Here is an 18,213-nt window from a genome sequence, read left to right on the forward strand (position 1 = left end):
TGGCTGCAGGAGGCGCAATGATATTACGCAGCAGCCGAAAATAGTCCCCTTAATAACTTTCTATAGCAGGGGACTATTTTCGGGCAGTGCATAATATCACGTCCTTGATTATTAAGCCATGAGAGTATAGTTCCTAGCCATATCTGCCTAGAAAATCACAACTTTTAATTTTCTGTTGGTCTTAGTACACGATGTAACTACAGAAGAGGCAAGTTTTAAATAGGAAAAAATTTCGAAACTCTTTGGTTATTTTTTTGCGCGATGCTAATGGTCTAATCAGATTCAATGGATTATGCTAAAAGTGGCAGCGCCAGTCCTGGAGATCAGCTTGATGGATTCAAAAACGGTAAGAATCAAATGTTTAACTCTAGGGGAGCTGGAAAATTAGTATATTTAAAAAAAAGTGGAATGTCCTTTTAAGGCGCAGTTACACTAGACTTTGAGTATGCGAATATTTGTCGGACGTTTCTGCGAATATGGAGGGGGAGTCTGACCTAGGGATGCATAACGATTAATCGTGATTAATCTATAGCAGAAGAAAAGTTTTTGTTTATGTCATGTGTATAACAACTTTGTATAGATAAATGCACACACATGCATGTATATATTTAAGAAATGTTTACATGTGTATATACATTTGTATTTTTATGTATAATTTATATTATGATGCAAACAAAAACTTTTATTCTGCTATAGATTAATCGCGATTAATCGTTATGCATCTGGCCTCTTTAGTGTTGAAAAAGTGCGAGACTTTAATACATTCGACATGTGACCTCACCGAACATGAATTTCACCATGAAATTTCAATCGGCCATGAAAAAGACTCATTTCAACTTTATGCTTGTGTGTGTGTGTGTGTTTGTGTGTGTTTGGGAAAGGGGATTGGCTGTGTTTATTGCCGTTATTGTCGCTGTCAAAAGCAGTGAGTTTGGAAATGGGTTAGAGATGTTCTGCAAGGCGCTCGGGATTTGAAGGGATAAAAGGACCGGTGGTGGAGTGCGAACCGTAGATCTCCTCAGAAACTTTTACTAACCGGTATGATAACGCATAATCAAATATGATACCTCAACAGATGACTCGTAAAATAAAACAGTAAGGAGACAAATGATTTGCTTTTGTTGCCAAATTATGGTCGCTTAAATGCGCTGTTGGTGCATAGTTATGAGTTTTTCTTGACTGATGACTTGATTTTAAAATCTAGTTTAGTTACCGTTTAGGTTGTAGTGAGTAGCTTTTGAATATGTATTATCAATCATAAGGAACGATCCTTTCAGATACACGAGACCATTAGGCAAGCAAAATAAAAAGTAATTAAATTCACGCATATCCGCACACGATTGCACTGACCGTCATTAGATTTTATCGAAAAGCTAATCTGTGTTGAATTAGGCGATTATAAACTCATATGTGCTTAGAAACAAACAATGCAGGTATACATCCTAATGCCGTACACTTTTTAAACAGCAGACCACAATGCTTTCTCTCTATCAAAGCAGAATGGAAATTCCATCTCTCTCTGTAAATCTTTGACGGAGGACAAAGAGGAGAGAAAAGCATCTAGAAAAAGGCTTTTACGGCATCCGCAAATTGAGTTGTGAAGATCCAGTAGTCACGTCCCCCCTCAGCCGGCAACATTAGAGCCGAAGTGAAAGTGACTCAAGATTTAAGCAGTTTAACCTTCCTCTGTAGAATTAGCTCAAGACTTCAAAGCCGCTACTTCAGCGTGAGGACTGGAATGATAAAGCGCCGCCTCGCACCGCGTCGGGCTGTTATTCATGTTGCGAGCGGGCGGCTCTGTCATAAAGGGGCGCGTTAATCGCCGTGACCCTCCTGGGGCTCGATTTTCATACCTGTCCACACTTATTTTCCCCTATTCACCTCCACTGTTGCTGGATTAACCCTGCACGCTTGTGCTTTGATACTGAAGGCACCGTTTTGTTGGGTTGGTGGTTTATATCTTCAGATCTGCACAGCAAGATGCTCACCGGTGCTGCTGTCAGTGTCTCAATGCGAGTTAACGGCATTGAGATTCATTTTTGTGAATCAGTTACAGTAAGCTGATTTACACGCTGTGTTATATTACTTTCTGGTATAATGCTTTTTGGTGCCATTATGTGACGCTTTATTAGGTAATTTTACACAACACTTCCAAAAATTCACCATAGTTTTGCAAAAAAAATAAAAGGAATGTTACTTGTTAAACCAAGATTAATACAAATTAACTGTGGTTTTGCTACATTAGCCACAGTCTTACCATTTTTTTTGTCTATACTAGTCTACGTTTGAAGTGGATCAAAACCTTATGTTATCTTAAAACCAATACCTGTTCTTGTCGTAGGGCAACTTTGATGAACTTTTTTGATCCACATCAAATGTTGACTAGTATATAAAAAATGCATGCTTCGTGTGTTAGGGGTGTCATGATTTTCCGAATCCTCGATTCGATTACATTTTCGATTCTAATGTCACGATTTTATTAGATTCTCGATTTTTACCTTTTTTTTTGAAAGAACAGGTTGCTATGCCATTTTTCGACTAGACTTTTATGAAATATAATATCTGACCTTGAACCCTAATAAAACATTGAAACCTAATAAAACAAAACTTCCTGTTAGATAAACGCCTTAAAAACGTGCTTTTATTACCGTCTAGGGCTGTAAATGCGCATTTTCTCAATGAATGAATTTTAACTATATTACGGTGAAAGCTCGACGCATCCCAAAGCCAGGGAGCGCTCTCGTGCAGAAACTCCCTTTGTGCAACAGAAGAAGTAGCATTACAAACGCTATTCCAGGAAATGTTTATATAAGGATATTTATATTTCTGTTCTTCAAATTGTTTCAGGTATTTCATGATAATAAAGAATATTTTGAATGATTTTGTTTAACGAGTGTTGCTTGTTTAAATGCACGCTATAAACGACTCAGACTTGATAAGGACTTCATACTGACAAAAAACCGTAGTACACACACAAGCTGTGCGTGAAACACAGAATCGATTTCAGACAGGCATTTTTAATGGGACACGCGATTAATTGTTACAGCCCTATACCGTCAAATGAGATTGTGAGACTATACCCCAATAAGTCATGTTTAAATGCTGTTTTCATAACTCTAATGCAATTGAAATAAGTTGTTCTGAAACTTAAACGGATCTCAGTTTAGAGAAACGACCGGTCCTGTCACAGACGCCGCTCTGCTGTGCATGTGCGCTTGCTCTGATTGAGTTCAGCTGAAGGCGGGAGGCGCTTGCTGTTTTTTGTTTCCCATGTAAAGAGCAGCTCACGTGGTGTCTCTTGCTTCTGCTATGCTATCTTTTAACTGGCTGTAGCTAGCGAAGATAGAGGAGGTTAACTCGCAGCACTCAACACGTGTGTTTTCCATTGGCAAGCAGACCGGACGTGACTTGAGAGTGTGGCAGCATCGACTATTCCATTTTTTTAATTCGAAGTTCGAGGTTGTGACTTAATTTCGATTCAAAATTGAAATTGTGACACCCTTAGTATTAGTACCATATGCAAAAGGTACAAATCCCAAAGTAAAAATGACACGAGTTATCATCTCCAACGTAAAACTGTTCTCTTGAACTACAACAAACACGTATTGTAGGCAACAGTTTACTTCATTTGCTTGTTGACGTGGACACGATAGTCATTATCATAATGTCGCCTGCTTCTTACTCACAGTCTGTAGGTAGTCTATGTTTTTATATTTAAAGAATTTACAACTGACTAAATCATGATTCAGTACAATACGGTAAGTAGCGTTACATTTCTGGCTGACTTCAGCCGTATTCTGGCCAATCAGAGGCAGAGCCGGCGCTAGACCATAACTAACAGGGGGGCACTTGGCTTCCAACGGGGGGCACGCAATAGCAACAATAACTTGCAAAAACAAGACATTAAAACAACAATTACAGTGCAAGCACACACTCATACAACTGGTACAGACTGTCAGCTCATTTCCTGTATAAAGTGTAAAAGATCACAAACTATGCGCAAAACTATTGATCTTTCTCCGCTGCGCTTGCGCTTTGCTCGACAAAACAACAAACAAGCCATTGAAATGAATAGGTTTCATAGCGCAGCGCACACAGCGTCCTAGCTTAAAAAAGCCGCTTAACCATAATCACGTCGTAATGCTGTTAACGGTCTATAGCCACACTTCACATTTAAGCTTACGTAATTTAAAACAATGCTAACGTACCTTTAAAATAGCTGAAGACGGCGTGTACAAACTTGAGCCAGTCTGTGTTTTCATGAAGTCAGATGAAGCAGGCGGTGCTGGTTCGTTCTAAATGTTCTAATATCCATATTTTACACGATCCATAAAATGCCGCGAAAAAACACGTTGCTAGTATCAAGTCACAAATATGCTAAAGCCTAATGATGCATGAGACCCGGCAATACAACCAATCAGAGAAACTGGTCTATTTTAATAAAAGAAAACATATATCAACTATTTTTTCCTCATTTGATTACAATAAAGTCATGAAACATTCAATGTTTAATTTATTTTAATTATTCTTGATATATATTAAATTAATAAAAAACTTCGTAGGGGGGCACAACACCCTGTTTGGGGGGGGCACTGCTCGCGAATGCCCCCCCTTGACGCCGGCCCTGATCAGAGGACACTGTGCTTTTCAGAACGATAAGCTTTGTAGAAGATCACCGCGTTTTAGGGAGGCAGGGCATAAGGTAAAGCCGGTTCGGTGATTAGTAGTAAATCGCCATCAGCTGCTTTCAGATAGAGCGGCATTTACTACACAATTGCTGTATTTCACTGAGAAGGTGATTTATCGCCCACCACTAATGTATAGTATGTGGAAAAATATATTTTTAACCATAAACTACGCAAACACATTATATTACGTCAAATACACAAAATAACATTGTTTTTAGCTATGTAATAGGGGCTCTTTAAACCTGTAATTCAAAACAATTGCCTCTCTATCGCCATCTCTGTTTGAAACATAATGTAGGTTACTTGACATACTTATAACGTTTATTAAAAACAACCTGATGGCACAAACTAATAAATCAGCTTAGCGTTGTGAAAACGGATTACAATGATGATAATTTTTTTAAACATTAATTGTACATTCATTCATATTAATGTTTTTAATAATTAGAGTTTGCTTAAGCAGACATCACCATTACATAGGCATGTGCATTATAGGCGAGTACAGACATGAGAGAGAGAGAGAGAGAGAGAGCACTAACACATGCACTAAAACCATGACGGCCCTTCCCACTTAAGCTGGTTGCTCCTCTAAATCCTTAACAACATCCCAAAAGCACCGATCTTCAATTTTTCCCCCATCGATCCGCGCTGGAGTCTGATGGTTCTTCGCGACAATGAATCTGTGCATTTTCATATTAATACCCGGTGCTCTTGGGGACCCTGATGGTGGCGGCACTTCAGTAAATAATGAGGTTTTAACAAAACTTCAGGGAGACATTACTCCACCACACCAGAGAGGTGAAGGCCTGGCGCTCAGCTTCCGCCTAAACCCGATAGAAGCTCCATAAACCACCACGATAGAGAGTAAGAGAGAGAGAGAGTTAATGGCTCATCTGTTGGTGTATATAGCTGTGTCTTCTCCCGCTGTCAGCCGAGGCCCGAGCGAGGGAGGCCATATTGAGCTGTGTACCTGTACGCCGGGCCGCTTTTATTTGTTTTGACTGTCTGATGGCAGATGTATTGAGCACCGGGCTTTCTTGTTCATTTTACAGAGACCTTATTGAATCCAACCTCTCTCTCTCTTTCTGTCTCTCTCTCTCTCTCTCTCTCTCTCATGCTCTCACTCTCTCTGCTTTTATATCAGGCAGTTCTTCAGTCACCATAATTCAGGTCTCTATTGTCAATTCTGCCCTTCAGGGGATAAAGGAGACCCTATGATTGTGTGTCTGTGTGTAAGTGGCTCCACGTGTAATGTGTTTTTATTATCCTTACCAACCAGTGAAGTAGCACTAACGCATCATACTTGAATAAATACAAATCATTATTAATGAACCTTTTATATTCAGTTTGGACTGCTACCGTATTAAAATACTCTTTATTGTAAGTGCTTGCTAAGGTGAACATTACTGTTTATGTGAGGGTTTGGGTTTAGATGAGACTAGCATTATCTGATACAGTCTTTGTACAGAAAGATAAAGATTTATAGTATCTGGCGTTAACGATAGACTGATTAACCTGCTGATCCCTAACAGAAGATCAGCAACCAGGTTTTTTTCATTTAGGCCAATATGTGTTACGGACCAAAAGTTGTTAAAATAATGTTTCTTTAAAGCAAATTGTTTTAAGAAAAGTCTTTCGTTTAGTATAATTCCTAAAAATGCGTCTTTTATATAGACGGTTTCAGCAGTAACAACATAAACAAGCGGCTTTCGTGGTCAACGCGTAACTTTCGGTAAAGTCCGCTAAGAATAAATAACAACAAAGTACTTTAAACGTAGTTTATTCATATAACAAGCAAAATAAACAACACATACTTACACTGCAAAAAAATATTTTCAAGAAAAAAAATTCTTAGTATTTTTGTCTTGTTTTCAGTAAAAATATCCCCATTGGCAGTTTTTGTTTGTTTTATGCACAAAATCACTTAAATTTTATATTTTTGGTCTAAGAACTAGACTTATTTTCTTGGGTCGTTTTGCTCATCAAGAAAAAGGATCTTAATTTAAGAATTTTTAGATATTTTTACTGAAAACAAGACAAAAATACTAAGACATTAGCAGTGTAGGAAACCAAACCATTTTTTTATTTTCAATGAGGTATTTGTTCAAGAGTTCAGTTTAGCAACTAGTCAGACCATTAAAAAACCCTGAAACCGGAAGTAAAGTTCGGACCAGACGCGTATCGCGTCACTACACGTTCGTCCGATGAAACCGTCTATATGCGCACGACAGTGGCGGCTGGCGACTTCTTCTTTTTTTGAGGCGCACGATGCGAAGTTCGTCACAACACCGGGTACAGTGTAGCTTGTCATGTGTGTGGTTCGTCATTTCAAAAAATGTGTTCTGCGCTTTGAGAGATCGTGTTTGCATCACGTGTCTTGCCAAAATAAGTGCCTGCTGCAGACGCGTCTAAAGGGTTTATGATAAAAGAGATGCTCGCGTTTGCCAAATACTCACATAATCTAATGTGTTATCAGAGTTTAATGTTAAGGGAGTGTCTAGCGTTTTTTTAGGAACGTGAACGTCTCTTTTATCATAAACGGTTTTGACGCGTGTGCAGCAGGCGCTTACTTTGACAAAACACGTGATGCACACAGGATCTCTCCACACGCAGGACACATATTTTGGAAAAGGGAACCACACACGTGACAATCCGAACACTTATTTTGAATTAGCGCATCCTCGGATGAGCAGTCACGAGCCGCCACTGGCGCACGCCTGCTTTGTTTATAGACCGTTTCGGCAGCAGCAACAACATAAACAAACGGCTTTTGTGGACTAAACGCAACTTCGGGTAGACTTCTTTTTACAGTAGTTTATTTATGATAACAATGGAAATAATTGACAAGTAAATAACCTTTGTTCATATATAATACTGTCTCTAACGAGTATCAACTATTACACTGAGCTAATTTTAACGTGTAAAATGAATGTGTATAGTGTAAACTAGAGATCCTTGAATTCTTACCTGGCTGCCAAACCTCTCCGCACAGTTGTGATCCATGCTCGTCGTGTAACTATAAAAAAAACGATTTAATTTCGACAAGGTATTTGTTTCAGAGATCAGTTTGACCCCTAGCCAGACTTTGATAGACGCTTAATGGTTACGCATCTGGATGGAAATTATGAACTCTGAAACAAATTCCTTGTCGAAAATAACAAATGTTTTGGTTTCCTGAAGACGAGGGGGGACCGCGATCATGGATCACCGCTATGTGAAGGGAGGTTTGGTAGCCGATCTATAGTTGGTAACGTAATGGTAACGTAAGCTCTGTGTAGTTTTTGTTGTTTATTTTGCTTGTTATCAGAAATAAACTACTCTAAATGGACTCTTGTTACTGATTATTTGCAAAAGTTTAACGAAAGCCATTTAGCTATAGACCGTTTTATCGGGCGCACATGCGGTGATGCGATAAGCATCTGGTCTAAGCTTTATTTCCGGTTTCTGTTTGTTTAATGATTTGACTAATTGCTGAAACTGAACTCTTAAACAAACACCTCGTTGAAAATATGTTCCTAGGTAATCTATGTGTTGTTTATTTGCTTGTTATATAAATAAACTACTTTAAAAGGACTTTGTTGTTATTTATTCTTCGCAGAGTTAACCGGAAGTTACATGATGATCACGAAAGCCGCTTGTTTATGTTGTAACTGCTGAAACCGTCCATAAAGTTACCATGAAGTGATAGATGATAGAAAAATTATAAATAATTATTATAAAAATAAAAATAAATAAAAATTAAATTTAATAAAAAAATGATTTTTTTTTTAATGGCTACAGATTTTTTTTTTAAAGCCAATAAATGTCTTGTTTATGTACTCTTTCATTCTTCTTGTCTGTTTGCTTGAAAATATTGAACATCTGTATATCAGCCATGAAAAATTATGATTGGAGCATCACTATCTGGCATGTTTGGCTGCTGTTGTTAACTTTTAAGTGGTCGTTCACATGTCGCACCTAAAAATGTGGGAAAACGACAGGTGCGCCTAGGTTCTTGTCACATGACCTGTGGTGCGCTTGCGGCATTCTGAAAAGTTGAAATGTTTTTAACTCGGTGCAGTGCGGACGCGTCTGAAAAAAAACGAACTCGTCGCACCACATCGCTTCCTTGTAATAACAAACTTGAGCACGAAAAAGACACAATATGTGAACAGCCCCTAATGCGTGTGCTAATGCAGGTGTGATTATCTTATAGTTTGTCATTGTTAATGTTTGAAAAAAAGATAAATAAAAAGGAAAACAAAAATTCAGATCTGTTTGGAACGAGGGAACCTAACTCCGGTGTCACACCAAAAACCATAGATGTGAATCCCTCTGGTACATCATTAACTGTCTGTCAAAATCTACAAATATATTACAAATCTTAATTTCACGTTTTTAAGTACGGCTTCAACGCTTTCATTGTGTTTCACAAAAAAACTGCAGAAACCAGAAGTTAAACAGGTTGTTAATATGGATTACAAATGTGATCTCTGATGTAAGTGACACTATGATGAGATGATCTAACACGCGCTTTTCCCATGTAATTTAGATTTTAGAAGACTTCCTCACATCACCCGGCAGCTCGTTGACAGATGATGCCATCATTTTTCATTTCAGGATGATTTTGATCAGTGCGCTGGTGAATAGATTGTGTCGGATGATGGTACGATCATTTCTGTATATCGAGGAGCTTCGGGCGATTGTTTTTCCTGTGCACGTGAAAGTGTTTCCTAAACTCTTTAATACGAATTAACGGCGGGGTAGTACTTCTGACAGCGGTGGTCTCGGGCCCCGTTCCCGCTCTCTCGCCCTCCGGGGCCAAAAAGAAAAGACAGTTTGGGTGTTTTTGACTCGAGTAATTAAAAAAATAAAGGCTGGGAGAACAAAGCGTCGATTTCAATCGTTCCCCGTTCAATTCCTCTTGTCAGTAGCTCGCTGCATTCGACTCTAAAGCCCCGCTCTCTCTCCAGATGAATTTTATGTTTTTTTCTCTTCGCTCGCTCTGCGGTTTTCCCCAGACAGGTTCCACAGTGTTTTAGAGGGGATGGATTTAATTGCTCTGTGGGGATTGGTTGGCGGTACCGGGCCCGGCTGTTTAATTAGTGTACCCTGCCGGGATTGGTTTAATGCTTCGTGATCTTGAAATTGTCTGATTGTTCAGGCCTCTGGGGACTCCCTCTCTTTCTCTTCCTCCTCTCTCTCTCTCTCTCTCTCTCTCTCTTCATTCTTTATCTCCACGCCCCTACCGAGAGCAGCAGGTTTTGCTTAAACGCTGCTGCGGGCCTTGCTGGATATGCCGGAAACAGGCCGTTTCCCCGGGGTCTCACCGGCAGGGAGTTGATGTGAGGATGAGCGTCGCCGCCGCCGGTTCCTGCTCTCCAGCCGCGCTTCTGATCTGTGTGACCCCTCGTGTTGAAGTGATGTTCTGGATTAAGGTGCGTTTATACCGGGTCTTTTTTGGATGTACGGTTAGATCCCTGTCTGTTAGATGTTTTATGCATGCAGTTATGGATCCTGTGTATCGTTGTCTGAGCCACTCTCATTAGGCGTAAGATGCCATGTGACTTTCTCTAACTGAATTCAATCTGGATTTGAGAACTGTCAGTGTGAACACCCTGTATTATGGATTGTTCTTTTAGTATTTTTGTCTTGTTTTCAGTACAATATCTAAAGATTCTTAAATTAAGATGCTTTTTTTTGATGAACAAAACGAAGAAATTAAGTTTAGTTTTTAGACCAAAAATAAAGTGCTTTTGTGCATAAAACAAGCAAAAAATAATTTGCCAATGGGGTAAGCAAAAAAATCTTAAACACTAAATTCAAGAAAATTTTTACGTTTTATGCACAAAATCACTTAAATTTTATATTTTTGGTCTAAAAACTAAATTTATTTCTTGGGATGTTTTCTCATCAAGAAAAAGCATCTTAATTTAAGAATTTTTAGATATTTTTGCTGAAAACAAGACAAAAATATTAAGATTTTTTTTCTTGAAAAATAATTTTTTGCAGTGTGGGATTGGTATCAGGCTTTATACTATCAGCTGATTTGGTGTGTTTGGCATTGTTTTTAGGTGAACCATGAAAAGGTTTAAACAGGCATAGTGTGAAGTTATAGCACAAGAGTCAAGTTTTCTGTTTGCATTTGTCAAGTTGTGCAACCAGAATGCACTACACGCACCGGTAATAGTATCCCACAATGCATTGCGCTCAATCTGGCCTTCATTCTCCAGTCTTAATAAAAGGAAAAGTTATGTCAACCGTGTTTTTGCTTGAATATTTAATTGTTCTTGCAAAAGTTAAATTTACACTGCAAAAAATGATTTTCTTACTTAGTATTTTTGTCTTGATTTCAGTAGAAATATCAAAAAATTCTTAAATCAAGATGTATTTTCTTGATAAGCAAAATGACCTAAGAAAATCAGTCTAGTTTTTAGACAAAAAATATACAATTTAAGTGAATTTGTGCTTTAAATGAGCAAAAATATTTGCCAATTTGGGTGGGATTAAAAAAAAAATAAGTTAACTTTTTTCTCAAACACTTAATTAAAATTAAAATTTCTCACCTCATTGGCAGATATTTTTGCTTGTTTTAAATTATATGTATTTTTTGTCTTAAAACTAGACTTATTTTCTTAGGTCATTTTGCTCATCAAGAAAATGCATCTTGATTTAAGAATTTGTTGATATTTTTACTGAAAACAAGACAAAAATACAAAGTAAGAAAGTAATTTTTTGCAGTGTCTTCATGAGCATTCATTGATTCATAAATAGAGAGTAGGGGTGAGCGGGCACAAACTTACAGGGGGTTAATTATTACATGGCTACATTGTTAGATGTTGCTGTAGATTTAGCAGTACTTTACTGTAAAAATACAGGGAAATCATTACCCTGCAAAAATTATTGTCTTGTTTTCAGTAAAAATATCAAAAAATTCTTAAATTAAGATGCTTTTTCTTGATGAGCAAAATGACCCAAGAAAATAAGTCTACTTTTTAGACCAAAAAGATAAAATGTTAGTGATTTTGTGCATAAAACAAGCAAAAAATCTGAATTTTTCTTGAATTTAATGTTTAAGAAAAATTTTCAAGATTTTTTGCTTCCCCAACCGCAGATTTTTTTGCTTGTTCTATGCACAAAATCACTTAAATTTGATATTTTTGGTCTAAAAACTAGACTTCTTTTCTTGGGTAGTTTTGCTCATCCAGAAAAGGCATCTTAATTTGAGAATTTTAATATATTTTTACTGAAAAAAAGACAAAAATCCTAAGAATTTTTTTCTTGAAAATCATTTTTTTGCAGTGCAGGAGAGCAATTTGGGCTTTTGGTCATCAGATGATCTCCTGTGAATTTGTGAAAAGTTTTGATGTGTTTTGGTTAAGATATTGAACAAAGAGTGTTTTTTTGGAGGCGTGAATGTACATTTCTTCATGAGTTGGGTATGTAAGTCACCAAATCCAACCTTTATATTAATTTAATCACTTTCTTTGTTACCTAAAACATAACACCATTTAGAAACATGTCAGCAACTCCTACTAACTGATAGCTGGGATTGAAAATATTTTTACACAGCGGGGTTAGTTGTCACACAGTGTTACTATTAAGCCTCAAGTATACAATGATAATGAAATATAAACAGTGTAAATACTTATCATCAAAATGAAAACTGTTAATGCAATAACAGGGGAAATATAACTCACAATAACTTTTTTTTCTTAACTGTGCATTCCTTTCAATAATATGTATTTATATGCATAGATGCATAACACAAGGATGGTTAGATGATTGATCATGGATTAATGAATGTGTGGATATCTATCTATTATAGGCAGATATATAAACAATATCCACATTTAGTATATAGACAGAATTAAATTGAATTATTTGTGTTTAAACAAAATTTTCTAGCAGATGTTACAACAAACCCTCTGTTTGTTACAATGAACCCCACCTATGGGGTAAGTTGTCACGTTTGCACTCCTGTCACTTTTGGTGTAATTGTACGATAACAGCAGGTCCCACAAACAATTTGTTCATTTGTAGCAAAGATGTGTGTTGATTGTGTAAAAAAATGATTAACTTAAATATTTTTTGAATGTTAGAGCCAAAGCCAAAAAGCTTTACTTTGTGCCCCTCTCTCCCCTATATAATTCATACAATGTGCAGTACGCAGATAACCAAATGCTGGTGTTTATAGGTGTCCGTGTAGCTTAACTGCAATGTGAAGGTTACGGGTTGAAGAACTTGAGTTGCTTTGGATAAAAGCCTCTGCCAAATGCATCAATGTAAAATATAAACGCTTGTATGGAATGGAAAAATGTTTTATTTCAATGTACAGTTGAGCCTCACACAATCGTTCACCTTTATCTGTCAAGTTTCAGTTTGTCTAATGTAATACCTGTAACGGTTTGGTTATTGTGCAGAGATTACTGATGTTAGTACAACACAGCTCTGTGCCGCACGAAATGCTTTTGTAAAATAAGAAAATCAATAGGAAGAAAATCAATTTGGTGAAAATACAATTTGCCTTCCAAAAGCACGACTGAACGAATGCGTTGCCAAAGCTCGCTGGTAACTCAATCATACCACAGTAAACTGAAACATTTCAGTGGCTTGTTTTGAATTATTGTCATATTTTGCTTTGAAAGTGCCACATTTTTCCTGTTGGCTCTGGTGTTGCACTATTCATGTATTGACGCCGGGTTATTTTCAATAAGCTATTGTTCTGTTCTCATTGCATCTTCTGTATATGTAAGTGAATCAGGCTCTATAAATCAATGTCACTTCAGTTTAGTCATTTACAGATCCTCCACAGAAAGATCTGTATAGAGGGTAACTTTATCTGACCTGTGCTTCAGTCCCAGAATGCTTTGTTCCCAGACAGTTTTACAGAAAGTTATGTGCAAGGCTAATGATGAAAAGTGTAATGTGATGTTAGTGCTTTGAGTATTTGAATATCAGAGCGTTTCTTTGATGAGACTTTTACTTGCTCAGCTGTATCTCATAGAAGAAGATGGTGAATAAATTGAAGAAGGGGTAAATCAGATGTTTTGTAAGAACAGTGGCGGCCGGTGACTTCTCTTCCGAGGGGCAGGAACTCAAAATATGTCTTCGGTGTGTCTTTTGTGGCTCCTCATGCCAAAATATGTGTTTGGTGTGGTGTGTGTGTTTGGTTCATCATGTCAAAATATGTTTTCGGTGTGTCGTGTGGCTCATCATGTCAAAATATGTGTTTGGCGCGTCATGTGTGGCTCGTCATGTCAAAATATGTTTTCAGTGCGTTGTTTGTGGCTGTCATGTCAAAATATGTTTTAGGTGTGTCGTGTGTGGCTCATCATGTCAAAATATGTGTTCGGCCTATCATGTGTATGGTTCATCATGTCAAAATGTGTTCTGTGCGTCATGTGTGTGGCTCGTCATGTCAAAATATGTGTTCAGTGCATTGTGTTTGGCTCGTCATGTCAAAATGTGTCCGATGCGTTGTGTGTGTGGCCCGTCATGTCAAAATATGTGTTCAGTCAATCGTGTTTCTTATTATGTCAAAATATGTTTTCGGTGCGATGTGTGGCTGGTCAAAACGTGTTTGGCGTGTTATGTGTGGCTCGTCATGTCAAAATATGTGTTCAGTGCATCATGTGTGGCTCGTCATGTCAAAATATGTGTTCAGTGCATCATGTGTGGCTCATCATGTCCAAATATGTGTCAGTGCATCGTGTGTGGCTTGTCGTGTCAAAATATGTGTTCGGTGCGTCGTGTGTGGCTCTTCATGTCAAAATATGTGTTCGTTGCATCATTTGTGTGGCTTGTCATGTCAAAATATGTGTTCGGCGCATTGTGTATTGCTCATCATGTCAAAACGTGTTCGGTGCGTCATGTGTGTGGCTCGTCATGTCAAAATATGTGTTCAGTGCATCATGTGTGGCTCGTCATGTCAAAATATGTTTCAGTGCATCGTGTGTGGCTTGTCGTGTCAAAATATGTGTTCAGTGCGTCATGTGTGTGGCTCTTCATGTCAAAATATGTGTTCGTTGCATCATTTGTGTGGCTAGTCATGTCAAAATATGTGTTCAGTGCATCATGTGTGGCTCATCATGTCCAAATATGTGTCAGTGCATCGTGTGTGGCTTGTCGTGTCAAAATATGTGTTTGGTGCGTCGTGTGTGGCTCTTCATGTCAAAATATGTGTTCGTTGCATCATTTGTGTGGCTTGTCATGTCAAAATATGTGTTCGGCGCATTGTGTATTGCTCATCATGTCAAAACGTGTTCGGTGCGTCATGTGTGTGGCTCGTCATGTCAAAATATGTGTTCAGTGCATCATGTGTGGCTCGTCATGTCAAAATATGTTTCAGTGCATCGTGTGTGGCTTGTCGTGTCAAAATATGTGTTCGTTGCATCATTTGTGTGGCTTGTCATGTCAAAATATGTGTTCGCCGCATTGTGTATTGCTCATCATGTCAAAACGTGTTCGGTGCGTCATGTGTGTGGCTCGTCATGTCAAAATTATGTGTTCAGTGCATCATTTGTGTGGCTTGTCATGTTAAAATATGTGTTCGGCGCATCGTGTATGCCTCATCATGTCAAAACGTGTTCGGTGCGTTGTGTGTGGCTTGACATGTCAAAATATGTGTTCAGTGCATCATGTGCGGTCCTTCATGTCAAAATATGTTTCAGTGCATCGTGTGTGGCTTGTCGTGTCAAAATATGTGTTCGGTGCGTCGTGTGTGGCTTGTCATGTCAAAATATGTGTTAGGCGCATCGTGTATGGCTCATCATGTCAAAACGTGTTCAGTGCGTCGTGTGTGGCTCGTCATGTCAAAATATGTGTCGGATGCGTTGTGTGTGTGTGGCTTGTCCTGTCAAAATATGTGTTTGGTGCGTCGTGTGTGGCCCATCATGTCAAAATATGTGTTCGGCGCATCGTGTGTGGCTTGTCATGTCAAAATATGTGTCGGATGTGTTGTGTGTGTGGCTTGTCCTGTCAAAATATGTGTTTGGTGCGTCGTGTGTGGCCCATCATGTCAAAACGTGTTCGGTGCGTCGTGTGTGTGTGGCTCGTCATGTCAAAATATGTGTCGGATGTGTTGTGTGTGTGGCTTGTCCTGTCAAAATATGTGTTCGGTGTGTCATGTATGGCTCATCATGTCAAAATATCTGTCCGATGCTTCGTGTGTGTGGACGTCATTTCAAAATATTTGTTCGGTGCGTTGTGTGTGGCTCATCATGTCAAAATATGTGTTCGGTACGTCATGTTAACCTATGTGCATCATGCATGTCAAAATATGTGCCTGCTGCATACGCGTCAAAAGGGTTTATGATAAAAGAGACGCTCGCGTTCACAAGATACTCGCTAGACATTAACTTAAATCTTATGTGCAATCAGAGTTTAGTGTTAAGTGAGTATCCGGCAAACGTGAGCGATTTCAATCTTTCGCATTTTACATTTATTTCAATTTGTTGACATGACCTTGCGTTCTTTACATTTATGTAGGACAATTGTGTCCTAGTAACATTGCCACAACGTTTCTGAAACGTGTCCTGTGTGAACAAAAGGCAGGAACAATGTCATATGCTGCCGTCACAGCGAGAACAAGGAAGCCTTTCCAATAACACATTTATTAAATGACTTTACGCGATTTTTATGCACAGAATCCAGAATATGACGGGCAGCATGAATGATCAAAAATGAAATGATCCCAGAACAATTCCTGGACTCGTTATTCTCTGCGTAGATACATTTGCTGTGAAACGGGCTAATAATCTGGTTATGTTGGCTCTTAGCTAACCAGTTAACAAAAGCTTGTGAGTTTGTTTCATGATAAGGAACTCTTTGGGCATTTGAAGTGCTTGTAAACAATACCACACAACACATTGGTTTGACGAACTTTGCAGATTTTTTTTTATTTATACAATCACGCTTTGCCTTTATAAGGACATTCCCAGCAAATTTATCTTCTATACGTTGATGCATTTTCAAAACAAACACACGAGTCTGTGTGAATAAATGTACGCTGGAGATTTGATTGAATCTATAGGGATTTGATTACGATGAAGTGTGTTAGGTGTGATATCATTGGTTAATTGGCGGCCTACTGCTGAGATAATGAAGAAAAGCCTTATGCAATGCTTTCAAAGTGTTACAACTAACCACAATTACTCGCTGGAGGTTTGTCCACAGGCACCAGGCTGAGATCACCAAGGAGATGTGTCTCCTGACGGCATGAACGCTGCTCGCCCCCCTCTTGCTTTTACTGGAAGAATGACTTACTAAACAGGATGGGTTGGAGCTGATGGTGCTGTAATTGTGTTCGTGTAATGATTGTGTATTGAGTTGAGTATTGCAGGTTGAGTATAAAGCGATGGATGTTGGATGAGAAATTTGTTGATTCTGGGTTTTAACAGATTTGGGGCAGCACTGCATTTATGAATTCATAGCAGGTTTTAATGTTTATCTTGAGAAAATATGGTGTGTAGAAGAATGCAACTTGTTATTTGAGGTTATTTGAGTCAATTGAGAGTAGCTTGTTATACATAGGGTTTGGAACCGAGAACCGGGTCGGTTTTTAAAAGGAACTGGAACCGCACTGAATTCTTACATTTTGGTTCTAAAAGCGGTTCTGATGCGTTGCACGGGCTAAGCGCTGGGACCAGTCACTTTAGATAGCCTTGTCTTACCTCATGAATATTAATTACGTTGAGCCTTTATTTACAGTCACAGTCACACAACCAAATTAACGCAGCTTACCACAAAAACACTCGCGCTGCTGGGGTACACACTGCGTATACTTGGTATAAAACATGTTTAAAGAAATTCAAAAGTGTGGACTCCTTTCCAAAGGTATACCGATGAGGTAACACGTGTGAAAAAAGTTGTATTACTGAATGTTGAATTTTAAATATGAATTTAAATGCTCTGTTTAAAATATTTTAATAATGATTAATAAACACAAATTGAATTGTTTAAGTAGTGTGCTTTATTTTTCATATTTATTTTGCTATAATTGAATCAGAATCAGAACTGGGAAGTGTTAGGCAGAACTGGAATCCGAACCGGAATTTTTTTTATGAATCCCAACCCCACCACCAGTTTATTTATTAATACGATTGTACAGAAAACGGTGATAGCATTCATTTAAAAAAATAAGGAAAGCATTAGGGCTGGGCAAAAAATAGATTTTTCGATTAATCGTTTTTTTTAACATGGTCGATTTAAAATCTAAGGCCACAAATCAAATTTTTTTCATATTTATTTCCACAAACATTGAAAGTAATATTAATATTATTGCAAGCAAGACTACAACGATAGTGGCTTCTATTTCTTTTTAATTTCTTGTTCCCTGTTCTTTTTTATAAATATAGTACTTGTATTACTTGAATTGCTTCCTGCTTTGCTACTGTTCGGACGCTTTTACTTGCGCTCTGTGCTTTGCGCTTTTGCTTTTTCGCTTTTATCTTTTGATTCAACTACCAGCAGTTCAGCACAGTGCTCAAACTAAACAATTGGGCACTCACACTAAAACTACAAATTCCTGGAACTATATTGATAT

At 38.1% G+C, this 18,213-nt stretch overlaps 1 protein-coding gene across 4 annotated transcripts in view; it reads left to right on the top strand.

The window, feature by feature from the left end:
- The window catches only part of cux2b (cut-like homeobox 2b), a 194,298-nt gene that overhangs the window by 12,423 nt on the left and 163,662 nt on the right, over window positions 1-18,213 (top strand). Inside the window, exon 1 of one of the 4 annotated variants that reach the window (XM_065248258.2) lies at window positions 8,943-10,105. The exons of the other annotated variants lie outside the window; for them this stretch is intronic. Coding sequence (XP_065104330.1) covers window positions 10,019-10,105 — 87 coding nt within the window. The 5' untranslated portion in view covers window positions 8,943-10,018. Of the gene's footprint in view, window positions 1-8,942; window positions 10,106-18,213 lie in introns of those variants that run through there. 4 annotated transcript variants of the gene reach the window in all.

This window comes from Paramisgurnus dabryanus, chromosome 11 (genome assembly GCF_030506205.2).
Source record: "Paramisgurnus dabryanus chromosome 11, PD_genome_1.1, whole genome shotgun sequence".
NCBI lineage: Eukaryota > Metazoa > Chordata > Actinopteri > Cypriniformes > Cobitidae > Paramisgurnus > Paramisgurnus dabryanus.